Source organism: Molossus molossus, unplaced genomic scaffold (genome assembly GCF_014108415.1).
Source record: "Molossus molossus isolate mMolMol1 unplaced genomic scaffold, mMolMol1.p scaffold_m16_p_13, whole genome shotgun sequence".
Taxonomy (NCBI): Eukaryota; Metazoa; Chordata; class Mammalia; order Chiroptera; family Molossidae; genus Molossus; species Molossus molossus.
Window position 1 is genome coordinate 14085908 of NW_023425348.1, and position 18102 is coordinate 14104009.

General features: G+C 37.3%; 1 protein-coding gene across 2 annotated transcripts in view; it reads right to left on the reverse strand.

The window, feature by feature from the left end:
• The window catches only part of CWF19L2 (CWF19 like cell cycle control factor 2), a 143470-nt gene that overhangs the window by 109672 nt on the left and 15696 nt on the right, over positions 1 to 18102 (reverse strand). For both annotated transcript variants that reach the window (XM_036257910.1, XM_036257911.1), the window contains exons 7-8: positions 16638 to 16753; positions 12304 to 12953 (exon numbers count right to left, since the gene is read on the reverse strand). In XM_036257910.1, coding sequence (XP_036113803.1) covers positions 12304 to 12953; positions 16638 to 16753 — 766 coding nt within the window. The remainder of the gene's footprint in view (positions 1 to 12303; positions 12954 to 16637; positions 16754 to 18102) is intronic.

The window sequence follows — 18102 nt, forward strand, 5'->3', positions numbered from 1 at the left end:
AGACACAGCTAAAAAGTCCAGAATTCCCAAGCAGCTAAAGAAGAGAGAGCCATAGAGAGCTCCCCTGAAGTGTTCAGCAAGAAGTTACCCATAGTAAAAAAAAGAACTATCTTGCCCTGGCCGGTTTGGCTCAGCGGTTAGAGCGTCGGCCTGCGGTCCGGAGAGACCCGGGTTCAGTTCCCGCTAAGGGCATGTACTTCGGTTGCAGTTTGTCCCCAGCCCTGGTCGGTTGTGTGGGTGGCAGCCACTCGATGTGTCCCTTCACGTCGATGTTTCTCTCTCTCTCTGTTCCTCTCTCCCTCCCACTCTACCTGAACAAAAAATGGAAAAATGTCCAGTTTTTGAAGGTGAGGGTAAAAAAAAAAAAAAAGAAAGAAAGAAAGAAACAGCAGACAAGGGCACTAAAGGTTATGACTGTATTGCATATGTTCAAAATGTCAGAAACAACTAAGCTATAAAACAGATCAAACTGAATTTCTACAAATAAAAATTACAATGTCTGAGATTTAAAAAAACCACTGGATAAGATTAATAAAACATTAGACTGCAAAAGAAAAAATTAGTAAACTTGAACATTAGAAATACATAAAGAAAAAAAATATTTAAAGTGAAAAGAGCATCAGAGAGCTGTGGGACAGTCTTAAATACCCTAATATGCATGTCACTAGTGTCCCTAAAAGAAAGGAATGGGAGATAGAAGAAACAAAAGCCAAAACTCTCTAAATTTAAAAAAAACCTACACCAATGCACATCGATTACTCAAAACTAGTGATAAAAGGAATATTCTGAAAGCAGGCATAAAGGGGAAAAAAGACAAATTTATTCACATAAAAACAAAGATAAGTAAGACAGCAGATTTCTCACCAGAAACAATGCAAGCAAGTCAGCAACAACATCTTTAAAGTCAACCTAGAATTCTGTATCAAGTGAAAATATCTTTCAAAAACAAAAATGAAATGTAGACTTTTTCAGACAGAACAAGAAGAAAGAATGTTAAAGAGAAGCCTTCAAGCAGGAAAAAAATTATATCACACTGAAATATGGACCAACCCCAAGGAAGAAAAAGCAACAGAAATTATGACTATAAAGGTCAATATATAATACTTTTTTCTTATTTAAATCTCCTTAAGATAACTATTTAAACAAAAATAATCATATATGAGGGGTTTATGAAACGTAGAAGTAAAATGTATAACAACAGTATCAGAAAGAATAGGACAGAAATAGAAACAAATTATTATAAAGTTTCTATGCCATATAGAAATTGCCTAATATCACTGGAAGATAGGTAAGTTAAAGACATATACTATTCAAAGCTAAAGAAACCACTAAAATAACAAAAAATACATATCATATAACAATAACAGAAATTGAATAGAATCATAAAAATACTCAATCCAGGAGAAGTGAGATAAAGACTAATTAGAAAACAAAGAATAAGAAAAATAGAAAACATACAGAAAAACTAAAGATTTGAACCTAATTATACCATATTACAAATAAACGGTCTAAACACTTGAATTTAAAAGCAAAAATAGGGATTCCAAAATGGTGGAAGAGTGAAAGGAAGCTACACAGACCATCTCCCAGGACCAAACTAAAATTACAACAAAAATAAAGAAAGATCATGGAGGGGAAAGCAACAGAAAAGCAGCTTACGAAGACCACATGACTAGGGACACCTATAGATCCTGGCAGGACTGCGGAGGCACGAGAAGGGGGCTGGGAGCACAGGAATAGCAGCAGACTTAGCTGTGAGCAGTGCCATCAGGGTTAAACTCCTAAGCGGCACCACAGAACAGACAGCTGAGAGAGAGAGAGGGCTAAAATAGCCAGAGCCACCCAACTTGGGCTCCAGCAGAGGGAGGGCGAACTGGACTGGAACTGTGTGGGGGATACGCGGGATTTGAAGGGCACTCAGAGCTTTTGCTGAGTTACAGCCAAACAGGACAGTGGTCATCTTACTCTTTCCCAAGGCTCTGGGGAGAGGCAGGAGCCCTTCTCTCTGAGATTCGAACCCACCAGGGGTCCACTGAAATGCAAATTGGGGCCCATTAACAACCTGCATCTGCCCAATCTCAGGAAATCCCCTACAATGAACACCAGAGGGAGTTTTTCACTCACCTGAGGACACAAGGCTCTTCAAGTAGCCACTACTAAGAGCCTCCAGGCAAAAAGCTACAGGAAAACTAAACCTTTCCTGGGCTTGCTACTCTACCCAGGAAAGAAAGAATTGACAGGGATGTTTAACGTGGTTCCTTCCTCGCTCATCCAAACCCAGCAGAGGGAGCCACAAACAGCAGAACACCAACACACACAGGGAAAATTTGGCAAGCTCCAAACCCCACTGTGATAGCCAAAATGGTGAAACAAAGAAACAAATCCCAAATGAAAGAACAAGAGACTTGTACCAAGATGCGATAAATGAAACTCAGGTAAGTAAGTTAACAGAGCTAGAATTCAGAGTCATGATCTTGAGGAAGCTCAACAGCATGACTAAGGGCATCAAAAACATGAGTAAACACATAGAAACACTGAAAATCAAGCAACTGGAAATTAAAAACCACCAAGAAGCACTGAAGAATGGCATAGCACATTGGAAGGACTAAACAGCAGAGTAGAGGACACTGAGGACAGGATCAGTGAATTAGAAGACAGGGTAGAAAAAAATCAACCAATCAGAAAACCAAAAAGATAAAACCATTAAAAAACAGGAAGAAAGCTTAAGAGAATTGGGGGAAGACTGGAAACGTAATATTCGCATCATAGGAACCCCTGAAGAAGAAGATGAGCAAAGGTTAGAGAATATATCTGAAAAAACAGTGACAGAAACTTCCCTAATTTGGTGAAGGAAGATGGCATTCAAGTTCAAGAAGCAAAGAGGGCTCAAAGTAAGAAAAACCCAAACAGGCCCATGCCTAAACACATAGTAATTAAAATGCCAAAAATTAAAGACAAGAGAGAATCCCAATGGCTGCAAGAGATAAGCAACATACAAAGGAACTCTCATAAGGCTATCAACTGACTTCTCAACAGAAACACTAGAGGCCAGAAGGGAATGGCATGAAGTAATCAAGGTCATGAAAAACAAGAATGTGAATCCAAGACTACTCTACCCAGCAAGGCTATCATTCAAAATAGAAGGTCAAATAAAGAGCTTCTCAGAAAAAAAAAAAGTTTAAGGGAATATATTACTACCAAACCAGCACTGCAAGAAATGGTAAAAGGACTACTGCAATTATTAGAATAAAAAAAATTAGAAAAACACTCAACAAAAATGGAAATAAATAAGTACATATCAATAATCACCTTAAATGTAAATAAATTGAATGCTCCAATAAAGAGACACAGAATTGCTGATTGGATAAGAAAGAATGACTCAGTATATGTTGTTTACAAGAGACCCACCTCACAACAAAAGATTCACATAAGTCAAAGTGAAGGGATGGAAAAAAATCTTCGAAGCAAATGGAAAGGGAAAAAAAGTTGGGGAAGCAATACTCATATCTGATAAAATAGAGTTCAAAATGAAGGCCATAACTAGCGACAAAGAAGGCCACAACATAATGTTGAAAGGATCTATCCCACAAGAAAATATAATCTAAGTAAACATATATGCACCCAATATAGGTGCACCAAAATATATTAAAAATCTGGAGGAATTCAAAAGTGAAATCAACAGAAATAAAATCATAGCTGCAGACTTCAACACCTCGCTGACATCACTGGATAGATACCCTAGATAAACAATTAGCAAGGAAACAGTAACTCTAAATGAAGCACTAAACCACATGGATTTAATAGATATTTACAAAAAATAACACCCCAAAATTGCAGAATTCACATTCTTCTCAAGTGCACATGGGAGATTCTCAAAGATAGACCACATGTTAGGGCAGAAACTTTCTCTACAAGTTCAAGAAGAATGAAATCATATCAAGCATCTTCTGACCACAATGGCATGCAACGAGAAATCAATTACAACAAGAACATGGAAAGACATTTGAAAACATGGAGGCTAAATAGCATGTTATTGAAAAATGAATGGGTTACAATGAAGATCTAGGAGAAATTAAAAACTAACTGGAAACCAATGAAAATGAACACACAACAACACAAAATCTATGGGATGTAGAGAAAGCAGTTCTGAGAGGAAAGTTCAAAGTACTACAGGCATGCGTCAAGAAACAAGAAAAATTTCTAATACACTATCTAACCTCACAACTTAAAGAATTAGAAAGCAAACAAAAAGAAATCCCCAGAGCAAGTAAAAGGAAGGAAATAATAAAGATCAGAGAAGAAATAAATGACATGGAGACCAAAACACAATTCAGAGGATCAATGAAACTAAGAGCTGGAACTTTGAAAACATAAACAAGATTGACGGACCCTTAGCTAGACTCACAAAGAAACAAAGAGAGAGAACCCAAGTACACAAAATCAGAAATGACAGACGAGAAATAATAACTGACACCACAGAAATACAAAGGATTGTTAACAAATATTATGAACAATTGTATGGCAACAAATTTGACAATCTAAGTGAAATGGACAAATTTCGAGGAACACATAATCTCCCAAAACTGAACCGGGAAGAGATAGAAAACTTGAACAGACCAATAACAACTAAGGAAATGGAAGATGTAATCAAGACTCTCCCAGCAAACAAAGGCCCAGGCCCGGACGGATTCACGGAGGAATTTTACCGAACATTCAAAGAAGAACTAATACCCATTTTCCTTGAACTATTTCAAAAAATTCAATAAGGACAAAGACTTTATAGCTCATTTTATGAGGCCAGCATAATTCTAATTCCAAAACCAGAAAAAGACACTACAAAGAAAGAAAACTACAGCCCAGTATACCTGCAGAGCATAGATCCCAAAATCCTGAACAAAATACTAGAAAATCGAATCCAACAATACATCGAAAAAATTATTCACCATCATCAAGTGGGATTCATCTCAGTTATGCAAGGCTGGCACAATATTCGCAAATCAATAAATGTGATACATCACATAAACAAAATGAAAGATAAAGACCATATAATAATATCAGTAGATGCAGAAAAAGCATTTACCAAATCCAGCACCCATTTATGATCAAAACGCTCAGCAATCTGGGAATACACGGATCATATCTTGAAACAATAAAGGCCATAAATGAAAGACCTACAGCCAACATCATACTCATTGGGCAAAAACTAAAAGCATTTCCCTTAAGAACACGAACAAGACATGGATGCTCACTGTCGCCACTCTTATTTAACATAGTACTATAAGTCTTAGCCACAGCAATCAGATAGGAAGAAAAAATGAACGGGATCCAAATGGGAAAGGAAGAAGAAAAACTGTCATTATTCACAAATAATACAATACTATATGTAGAAAACTACAGGTCATTGAAAAAAGAAATAGAGGAAGATATAAAAAAGTGGAAGCACATACCTTGTTCATGGATTGGAAGAACTAACATCATTAAAATGTCCATACTACCCAAAGCAATCTATATATTCAATGCAGTCCCCGGCAAAATACTAACAACATACTTCAGAACGAGAACAAATAATTCAAAAGTTCATATGGAACCAAAATAGATCTCGAACAACCACAGCAATCTTGAAAAAGAACAAGAAAGTTGGAGGGATCACATTACCAGATTTCAGGTTATACTACAAAGCCACTGTAATCAAAACAGCCTGGTACTGGCACAAGAACAGGTATATAGACCAGTGGAACAGAACAGAGAACCCAGAAATGGACCCAAGGCAATATGCTCAATTAATATTTGACAAAGGTAGAAAGAACATACAGTTGAGTAAAAACAGTCTCTTTAATAAACGGTGTTGGGAAAATTGGACAGGTACATGCCAAAAACTGAAACTAGATCATCAACCTACACTATACACAAAAATAAGCTCAAAATAGACAAAAAACTTAAATGTGAGTCATAAATCCATAAAAATCCTAGAAGAAAATGTAGGCAACAAAATTTCGGACATCATACAGAGCAGAATTTTCACTGATACATCACCTAAGGCAACAGAAACAAAGGAAAAAAGGAACACATGGGACTACATCAAACTAAAAAGCTTCTGCACAGGAAAAGAAATAATCATCAAAATGGAAGGCAACCCACTGTATGAGGAAGCATAATTGCCAATGATATATCAGATAAGAGGTTGATTTCCAATATATATAGAGTTCTCATACAAATCAACAAAAGGAAGACAAAGAGCCCAATTAAAAAATGAGCACAGGCGTGTCAGTGTGGCTCAGTGGTTGAGCATCGACCCATGCACCAAGAGGTCGCCGGTTCAATTCCTGGTCAGGGCACATGCCCAGGTTGTGGGCCTGATCCCCAATGGGGAGCATGCAGGAGGCGGCCAATCGATGTTCTGTCTCATTGATGTTTCTGTCTCTCTCTCCTTTCCTCTCTCTGTCAAATCAATAAAGAAAAAAATTTTTTAAAAATGGGCAGAGGAACTAAATAGGTACCTCTCAAACAGGACATACAAATGGCTAAGAGACACATAAGGAAAGGCTCAACATCACTAATCATCACAGAGATGCAAATTAAAACAATGAGGTATCACCTCACATCTGTCAGAATGGCCGCCATCAACAAATCATCAAACAACAAGTGTTGGCGAGGGTGTGGAGAAAATGGTACTCTTATACACTGCTAGTGGGAATGCAGACTAGTGCAGCCACTATGGAAAACAGTATGGTGTTATCTCAAAAAACTAAAAATTGAACTTCCATTTGACCCAGTGATCCCACTTCTAGGAATATACCCTAAGAAGCCTGAAACACCAATCGAAAGAATATATGTAACCCCATGTTCGTAGCAGCACTATTTACAATAGCTAAGATCTGGAAACAGCCCAAGTGTCCATCAGTTGACGAATGGATAAAGAAGTTGTGGTACATATACACAATGGAGTACTATGCAGCTGTAAGAAAAAAAGATCTCTTATCCTTTGAGATGACATGGAGGGACCTGGAAAGTATTATCCTAAGAGAAACACAGAAGGACAAGTATCATATGATCTCACTTATTTGTGGAATATAATGAACATAACAGTCTGAGGAATGGGATAGTCTCACAGACGTGGAAGTGGGGTACAGACTGACAATCCCCAGAATGGGGGGGAGGGAGAGTTAAACCACAGAACTTATATGCATGAACGAAGGTAATGGACAACAAAGCTGGGGACAGGGTGCGGAGGAAGATGGAGGTGGGAATCAGTGGTGGAAAAAGGAGAAACATCTGTAACAAAAATAAATAAATTAATTAAATAAAAATAAAATAAAATAAATAAATAAAGAATTCAACTTATACCCAGGATAATGTTGAGACAAATTAACAACTTCTAATAATCTTTTACTGAAATCTTTCCAGTCCCTAAAAATAGGCATTCTTCAAGGTCCTACACAGGTCTCTTTACACCACTCAATTTTTTCTTTCACATACATGTAGATGACTCCTAGACTGTTCTTTCCCTCTCCAGTTGATTGAGGAATTGGTGGAAAGCCTCAAACCATCTGTAACATCAAGATTAAGCCCTGGGTGGTTTGGCTCAGCGGTAGAGTGTCAGCCTGTGGACCAAAGAATCGAGGGTTCGATTCTGGTCAAGGGCATGAGTCGAGGGTTTGATTCTGGTCAAGGGCATGTACCTCGGTTGCAGTTTGTCCCGGCCCTGGTCGGGGTTGTGCAGGAGGCAACCAGTCGTTATGTCCCTCTCGTCTCAATGTTTCTCTCTATCTTCCTTTCTCTCCCTCTCTCTCTCTCTCTCCCACTCTATCTCAAGATAAATAGAAAAATATTCCTGGGTAAAGATTAAGAAAAAAAAAAAGATTACTGCAGCTTCCCTGGCCAGTTTGGCTCAGGGATTAGAGCTTTGGCCAGTGGACTAAAGAGTTGCAGGTTTGATTCAAGGTCAAGGGCATGCACCTGAGTTGCAGGTTCAATCACCAGGCCAGTAGGGATTCTTTGAAAGGCAACCAATCAATGTATCTCTCTCACATCAATGTTTCTCCTTCTCTCTCTTTCCCTACTCCCTCCCTTCTACTCTATTCTCTCATCAATGTTTCTCTCTCACTCTCTTTCTATCCCCACTCCCTCCTTTCTACTCTACCTAAAAGAAAAAAAAAAAATTAATGGAAAAATATCCTCAGGTGAGGATTAACAACAACAAACATTAATGCAGCTCACAAAGAATACCGTTTTCAGAGCAAAAGATAGAGCTTTTAGTAATTGCCTATACCACACTATTTCTATCAGAAGCTTACAATTTAAATATGACAGGCACTTCCCATTAAGATGGCGGCGTACGTAAACGCGGTATCGCGCCCTCCCACAACCACATCAAAGTTACAACTAAACAACGGAACAGCCCTGACCGGTTTGGTTCAGCGGTTAGAGCGTCAGCCTGCGGTCCTGAGAGACCCGGGTTCGGTTCCCGCTAAGGGCGCGTACCTCGGTTGCAGTTTGTCCCCGGCCCTGGTCGGTTGTGCGGGTGGCAGCCACTCGATGTGTTCCTTTCACATCGATGTTTCTCTCTCTCTCTCTGTTCCTCTCTCTCCCTCCCACTCTACCTGAACAAAAAATGGAAAAATGTCCTCGGGTGAGGATAAAAAAAAAAAATTAAATGAATAAATAAATAAATAAATAAATAAAAACAACAACGGAACAACCATCATTCAAAACCACCTGAAATCAAGCTGAATGGAAGTCCTACAACTACGGAATTAAAGAAGCAGCCACATTGAGACTAGTAGGAGGGGTGGAGGCGCGACGAGCTGGTCCCACACCCACATGTGGCGGATAAAAATCAGGAGGATACCTCGGCTGGAAAGGTCCTTCCTGAGGATTGAGGGGTCCCCATCCCACACAGGTGTCCTGCTCAGGGTTCCAGTGCCAGGAAGAGAAGTGCCCATCACTTCTGACTGGAAAAACCAGCGGGAACTGAGACTCAGGGAAGCTGACGTGGCTGGAGCCCCAGGCAGCTCCTTAAAGGGCCCGCACACAGACTTTTCGGACTCACTCCCTCTAAGCTCAGAGGGGAGTTAGCTCCAGGGGCACCAAAGACACACAAGGAAGAACTGAGCTGTTTGGCACTGGAGTGAGGGCTGGAAGGGGGCTTTCTCCGGGACAAATGTGCTGTCAGAGGCCTTTGTTCCTTTGGTGAGCCCTTCCCTGGGGCAGCAGACAGTCCCCATACCTGGGACTCCAGCAACCTGGCTCATACTGGTAGCCCCGCCCTGGTGATTCCCTGGGGCCCTGCCCCACCCAACTTTCACACCCACCCAAGCTTTTACGAGTTGCTTAACCATAGGATTGACCTGTCTCAGATCCTGCTTCCTAAATTCTTTCAAACAAGCAGCATCTGGTCTCAGCTAGCCCCATACCTCGGGTTAAGTAATACACAGAAACAAACACGGGGAGGCAGCCAAATTGAGGAGACAAAGAAACAGGTCCCAAATGAAAGAACAGAACAAAACCCAAAGAACTAACTGAAATGGAAATAAGCAACCTAACAGATGCTGAGTTCAAAATACTGCTTATAAGGATGCTCGATGAACTTAGTGAGGGCTTCAAGAGCATAAAAAAGAACCAGTCAGAAATGATGGATGCACAGTCAGAAATGAAGAAGGCATTAACTGAAATAAAGAATAATTTACACAGATTCAATAGTAGAGTACGTAAATCCAAAAAGCAAACCATCGATTTGGAATATAAGGAAGCAAAAAACACCCAATCAGAACAGCAAAAAGAAAAAAGAATCCAAAAAATGAGGATAGTGTAAGGAGCCTCTGGGACAACTTCAAGTGTGCCAACATTCGCATCTTGGGGGTACCAGAAGGAGAAGAGAGAGAACAAGAAATCGAAAACCTGTTTGAAACAATAATGGCAGACAACTTTCCTAACTTGGTGAAGGAAAGAGACATACAAGTCCAGGAAGCATAGAGAGTCCCAAACAAGATGAACCCCACGAGGCCCACACCGAGACATATCATCATCAAAATGCAAAAGGTTCAAGACAAAGGGAGAATCTTAAAAGCAGCAAGAGAAAAGCAGTCAGTTACCTACAAAGGAGTTCTCTTAAGGCTGTCAGCTGATTTCTCAAAAGAAACTTTGCAGGCCTGAAGGGAGTGGCAAGAAATATTCAGAGTGATGAAAAGCAAGAACCTACAACCAAGATTACTCTATCCTGCAAAGCTGTCATTTAAAATCGATGGCCATATAAAGACTTTCCCAGACAAGAAAAAGTTAAAGGAGTTCATCACCACCAAACTGTTATTATGAAATGTTGAAGGGTCTTTTTGAAGAAAAAGATAAAATATATGAACAAACAAAATGGCAATGAATACATATCTATTGACAATGGGATCTACAAACAAAATGAACAGGCAGAACAGAAACATTCTCATAGATACAGAGAACATTTTGTTGGTTGCCAGATGGGAAGGGGGTTGGGAGAATGGGTGAAAAAGGTGAAGGGATTAAGAAGTACAAATTCGTTGCTAGACTGACAAACCTCAAAGGGAAAGGGGTTGGGGGGGGTGGGAAGAAATAAACCAAAGAACTTATATGCATAACCAATGGACACAGACAATAGTGTGGGAAAAGGCGGGAGGGGGGCAAGTGTGGGGAGTAGGGGGTCAATGGGGGAAAAATAAGAAACATCTGTAATACATTCAACAATAAAGATTTAAAAATAAAATAAAATAAAAATAAATGACAGGCAGCCCTGGCCAGTTTGGCTCAGCAGTGAGAGAATCAGCCCATGGAACAAAGAGTTGCAGACTTGATCCCAGTCAAGGGCACGTACTTTGGTTGCAGTTCGGTCCCCAGCCCTGGTCAGGGTGGTACAGGAGGCAACCAATCGATGTGTTTCTCTCTCTCTCTGGCATTGATTTTTCTTTCTCTCTCTCTCCCTCCCTCCTTCCCACTCTATCTGAGGATAAATGGAAAAATATCCTTGGGTAAGGATTAATGGATAAATAAATAAATATGATGACATTACAGAACCAGACAGAATAATAAGACTATATGACTGTAGCCCATACTCTACTTAGCTATCACAGAATTCAAGACCTACAATCACCCAAATGCTAAGCCAACCCTAATGATTAACAGGAAATGAAAGCTTCATCCCACTTAGCAACTGGGGACTGGAATTAGTCTACCCTCCTGAGTACCTGGAGTAAAGCCTGGACAATTACATATGCATACAGCCTTAGACATTCTCTAATCCCTGTCATGTTTATAAAGTCAATACAATTAGATTTCTCCTCTGATTTCCTGGAAGCAAAGCCCTGACTTGAACCAGAGCCCATTTGACAGCTTCAGATGGAGTCATGGACAACACAATTTACCAAACTTATGACCCTGAATCACAAGGCTTAAACCTACTACTGCCACCACTGAATTATTTTATGTCCTAAAACCTCTTCCTTTCGGGTCATATTCATTTGGTGGTATTTTGATGATCATTCAAGTATAATTTAGTCATTATCCTTGTACACTCACTATTTATGGTTATCTCCTAAAAACCTACCTCTATGGCTAAATCAAGTTTTCCTAGGCCTGATTTCACGCTACCTGGGTTTCCTATTCTACTAACCCAGCCTTATATATAAGTACAAGAATAATAAAACAAGTACTACCTATTTCCCTAGTCATTACAGATACAACCACCATCCTACCTGTATTTTGCTCTGAAAACTCTAACATTACCTTTAAAACCTGTCAACTTTCCAAAGTGGATTATTTCTTTCTCTGCAAAACCACCACCATAAATCATGCTTCCCTGTGCAGGATCTTTCACATTCCTTTTCACTTCTTATTTGGTCTATAGCAAGATATTTTTCATTAGTCTCCTAGACCTCAAGTAGGCATGTGACACTTACAATTACAATTATTCTTAACAATGGAGTAATTTCCTTTGAAAGTAATATGGAATCAATACCAAAATATTTCCTGTAGCATGTCCCCTTAAAGATATTATTAACTTACTCAGTTTTTTAGGTTGCAAAAAAGCAACAAATTTTGAACAAATATAGGTATTGAATTCTTCCAGTTTATTTTGTTAAATAAAACTGAAAAGAAATGCAATCCATAATATGAAACTACTGAATTGTTAAATGTGCATATCTTATCTCTTCCATCAAATTTAAGAAATAGGAGATCACAACCCACATCTAATTAATAAGTGATGTTATAATATAGTTCAGTTCGTTGTATCCTCTGGACCTTAATATTAATTTATCAGTTTAAAAATAAATGCCAATATACCCAGCAACTGAAGACTTTGTGTCCTGTAGACGTTCTTTATTCAGAGAGTCGTCCCTCAAGCTTTCATCCTGTGATATTTGTCTTGCATCTTCTGAAATGTGTTGATACTCAACACTGCAACCGGTTTCTAATGGCTTTCGAGTTGAATGCTTCCTCTCTCCTTCCCTCTCATCGTATGGACTCCATGATAAACTTTCTTTGCTGTTCTCTGTGGGTTTTCGAAAACCATAATGTACAGAACCCTGAGCGACCAGTGCTGAAGATGAACTAGATGGTTCAAAGTTTCTGCCCTTGCGATAAAATGACAGTTCATCATCGGAGGGTCTTTTAAATTTAGTTCTCAAATTTCCAAGAGAAGAAAACTCTTGATTTTGCCTTGAACTGGAATCTTTTCTACATGTTTCTGAAGACCCAGATTTATTATCTTTTTCATCACCACTAAACTTATCTTTAGCTTTCGTAATATCTGTTGAATTACGTCTGTCCCTTGAGCTTTTATAATATTTTTTCAAGTTTGATTTTCTACCTTCTTCACTACTTTGTGCCTTATCTGAATATGTTGGCTTCCTCCAACGCTCTCGTCTACAGTCTTCTTTCATGAATGCAGTTTTTTCAGCTTCTTCTAATTTCAACTGAAATATTTCCACTGACTAAAAAGGAGAGAAATTAAACAAGATACATAAAATTTTAAAAGGTTCAATGACTTGTACCTCATATGCCACTGTGCCATGATGTAATGTTATTTACACAATGAAAGAAAAACCCAACAAAGAGGTCAAAAAAAGATCCATATAATCATCCTACCTGACATGGGACGAACCCATACAATCATCCTACCTGACATGGGCTGATTTGTTCCCCCCAACAAAGTTACAAGTTTAAGTTCTAACCCATAGTACCTCAGAATGTGATGATACTGGGAAACAGCCTTTAAAACAGTGATTAAGTTAAAATTGTAACACTGAGGGGGGAAAAGCAAAAGTAGTAATCATTTCCCTGTAACTATCTTCCCATATAACCCAATTAAAGAATTAGATTTAATGAGTTTAAAATACTGGCATTTAGAAAACTGACCGACTAGCACATCAGAAACATATTAAATCAGGAAAAGATTCAATATACAATTGAAAAAATAATAATTTAAGATAGCCTTAAGTATACACAAAAAAACTGCACAGAGAAATTTACTAAAAAGCATAAATGAAAATTTAAATAGGGAAATACCTAGTACTTCAGGATAATGTGACTCTACATAATAAGATATTAATTGTCCTTGATTTTTCTATATAGTTAATGAAATTCAAATCATAATTCCAAAAAGAGTTGTAAGTTTATAATAGATTTTGGAAAAATGTTTCTGTTGAACTTGACAAAGTGATTCTAAATTTAACAAAAAAAAAAACACATAGGAATAAAAACCTGACTTTTTAATGACACATAAAAAAGACAACAATGCTACCTAGTAAATGTTCATTAATTACTTGCTACCTGCATGAGTTACTAAAAACTATAATAATCATAACAGTATGATACCAATTCCAGGAAATAGCAAAAAAAATCAGCAATAGCTTTGAAAGTAAAAGAACAGACCTATTTATAAAAGACGATTTAATATATAATGAATATGTCATTTCAAATTAGTAGAAAAGAATAATCCATTCAACATATTGTAAACAACTATCTAAAGATTTGTTGAAAGTTACATGTATACTTTACACCATACACAAACATATTTTAGATAAAGATTACAGAAATGCATAAAAAATGAAACTGAACAAATACTCAAAGCAAACATAAATGCATATCTTTATGATTTGGGGAATGAAGAAGGTCTATTAATGAATAACACCAAGAATATTAAATCACAAAAGAAAAAACTGATGTAATATGTTAAGCAAAAATAAAATTATCCATAGCAAATATAATCCTTCCTCCCTCTTGTCTCCCTATACACCTGATAAGAGTTCTATTACTAATCTTATTACAATCAGCTTGGTGTTAATTTATAACTATACATCTGATTTATCTGTATAGTTCTGCACATAGTAGGTGATCAATAAATATTTTGTTAACTGACCTAAAAAAAAAAAAAAAACATGAAACTGAGAGGAAGAAACATAAACAGATTTTTTTAATTATTATTTTTGTTAATCCTCACCCCAATGATATTTTTTCCATTTTTTATTAGAGAGAGTAGAAGGGAGGGAGGGAGAGAGTGAAAAAAGGAGGGAGAGGAAGAGGAGGAGGGAGTGGAGAGAGAGAGAGAGAGAAACATCAATGTGAGAGAAACACATCTATTGGTTGCCTCTTGCATGCATCCAGATCAGAGATGTGTCCTTGACTGGGAATCGAAGCCAAGACCCTTCAGTGTAGGGGCCGACGCTCTAACCACTGAACACACCAGCCAGGGCTAAACAAAATTTTTAAAAGGTCTTAAATAAATCAGTATCCTAAAAGCAAAATTAGTAAATACTATCAATAATGAATTCACTCAAAAATACAAATGGTCAGAAAAAATATTTAAATACTTCAATTCACTAATAATTATATAAAAATAAAAGCAGCCCTGGCCGGTTTGGCTCAGCGGTTAGAGCGTCGGCCTGCGGTCCTGAGAGACCCGGGTTCTGTTCCCGCTAAGGGCGCGTAACTCGGTTGCAGTTTGTCCCCGGCCCTGGTCGGTTGTGCGGGTGGCAGCCACTCGATGTGTCCCTTTCACATCGATGTTTCTCTCTCTCTCTCTCTGTTCCTCTCTCTCCCTCCCACTCTACCTGAACAAAAAATGGAAAAATGTCCTCGGGTGAGGATAAAAAAAATAAAAATAAAAATAAATAAATAAATAAAAGCAAAGAAAAATCTGTTTACCAAGTCATTATAATAAAAGTATAATTTGATCAATCTTTTCACAGAGAATTGTGACTATGTCTATATCTCACTTAAGTGTCTATATCCTTTAAAATAGCAATTTCATTTTTAGTAATTCATCTTAAGAAAATATCCAGAGCCCTGGACAGTTTGGCTCAGCAGTTACAGTGTCAGCCTGTGGACTGGAGAGTCCCGGGTTCGGTTCCCACTAAGGGCACGTACCTCGGTTGCAGTTTGTCCCCAGCCCCGGTTGGGGTTGTGTGGGTGGCAGCCACTCAATGTGTCTCTCTCACATCGATGTTTCTCTCTCCCTCTTCCTCCCTCTTTCCCTCCTGTGCTATCTGAAGATAAATGCAAAAAATCCTCAGGTGAGGATAAAAAAAAAGAAAAAGAAAATATCCAGATAAGTATGCAAAACGCATTCTACAAAGATGGTCAGCACAGTGCCATTTAATAGGAGAAAAAATAAAAACCTACAAATGTACCTCCATTGACAAATAAATAATGGTAAAACCATATAAATATATATTAAAAAATTAAGACGTCATTAAAATGTTATTTACTGACCTCTAACTGTGTCTATATTAGTAAGTGAAAAAAGCAGCATGTATTCTATTAACCTATTTAATAAAACTATAAGCCTAACTGAATAAAACTGATTTTATCCAGAAAAATGTATGTATCAAAATGTTAAAGATTATGTATCTTAAAACAAAGGACACTTTTTCTCTTTTTTTGTGTGTGCTAGTCTATATTTTCAAAACCTTACTACTTTCTAAACTTGCTTTTTTCTGGAAAATAAGCAAAAAAGGACATCAATAACTACTGAAACAGTAAGATTATCCACAGATGAGGAATGGGAGAGTTGGTCCTAAAATATCATGTACCATTGCATGGTACCATTGTTTAAAGAATACACGGATGGGCAAAAGTAGGTATACAGTTGTTAATAGGAGAAATAATAAGATAATAAATAATAATACAAGAATAAACTCTGTTTCATGTACTCACAACTGTAAACCTACTTTTGCTGACCCCTGTATACACACACACGCGTACGTACATACTCTTAAAAAGTTATATTCCAAAATTCGGAAATACAACAAAAACTCTTAGGAGAAAAAAAATATATATATATCGAATTTTCTACCGTGGTTATCTACAGAGGTAAACTATGGAGGCTTTCCTGTATTATTTATACTTTCCTCACAATGAGAAAATGCTATTTTTACATTAAACACATACACACTTAAATTTTAGGTACTTATATTTTATATTCATTATGTCAATAAAAATGTTAAAGTTTACATAATAATGAAAAGCAGAAAATGGCTTCAACAGTATATACATTTAAAATTTAATACCAAATGAATTCAAAAGTGTTTCATGGCACAAACACTGACAAAATTAAAGAACTTAATTTCCCACATAACTCTGAAAATAACACATATCTTCTTAATGTGAATACTCACCCCATATCTTTCAGCTACAATGTCTTCAAAACTTCTATTTTGTTTCTCAGCTTGTTCCTTCATTCTTTGATAAGACTTGGTTAGCCAGCTTAATCCACCATCTTCTATTACTGAAACTAAATTTCAATATTAAATGTCAGTTAATACTTTTCATTTGGCATAAGAGAATTAATGTTTATTACTTGTAAAATCACTTCTAAAGTATAAACTTAATATTTTTCTTGAAAGTAAAAAACATACGTGCATTTAAAATTTAACATATATTTGAGTGCCTATACAAAGTATAGAGTTTTGTGACTATCAGGAAAAAATAAATAAAACCATCCTCAAAAAACTACAATCTCAGAGAATGAGGATAAAAGAATACAATAAAGGTATTAGCTAAATATTATAAAAATATAGAAAAATTAGAAAAGAGAAGGATTTTTTTCTAAAAGGAAGGTAAGAAAAAATTTCACAAACCAGGCTAAAAAAAAATAAGTTGCATTTCTTCAAACAAAGAGTAGGCAGGGCATTCCCAGAAATAAATGAGGAATAAAGGTACACACATAGAGGGGAAAAATCTACCTCCAGTATAGCATACAAATAAATAAGAAAATTATAGATGATAATTCTTAAATGTATATTAAATCAAATTATTCTATGTTAGTCAAGATTACCATGAAAATCTGAATGCCTTCAATGAACTTTATTAAGCCGCTTACATTTCCTTCTATACACATCACACTTTGATATGCATAAAGAAGAAATCTATTAAATATTTATGTCAAAACCCTGTTCCTAATTTTTCTTGTCCAAATATAAGAATACATCACCCCAGTTCTATCCAATAAAAATAGCCCTGACCGGTTTGGCTCAGTAGTTAAGAGCACTGGCCTGCGGACCAATGAGTCACAGGTTCAATTCCAGTTAAGGGCACGTACCTTGGTAGTGGTTCATTCCTGGCCCTAGTCGAGTCGTGCGGGAGACAACCAGTCGATGTGGCTTATCACATACATGTTTCTCTCTGTGTGTCTCTCTCTGCCTCCCTCCCACTCTATCTGATGATAAATGGAAAACTATCTTCAAGTGAGAAATAAAAAACAAACCAAAAAATTGCACACACACAGACCGCAAAAGACATGCACATTCAAGAATCTTCATTAAAAATCTGCAGTAAAACCTAGCTGGTTTGGCTCAGAGGTTGGAGTGTCAGCCTGCGAGCCAGAGTCCCGGATTCGGTTCCCACTTGGGGCACGTACCAAAAAAAAATCTGCAGTAATCACAGGCTAGAAAATAACTCATGTTTATCATTAGACAAGTGAATATATAAATATATATAAGTTATGATATATTTCTAAAGCAGATACTATATAGCAATGAGAATGAGTAACTACAACTGTACAAACATGGATGAATCTAAAAATGTGGACAAAGAAGCAGGAAACAAAAGAGGACATAGTATATAATTCCAGGAAAAACGGAT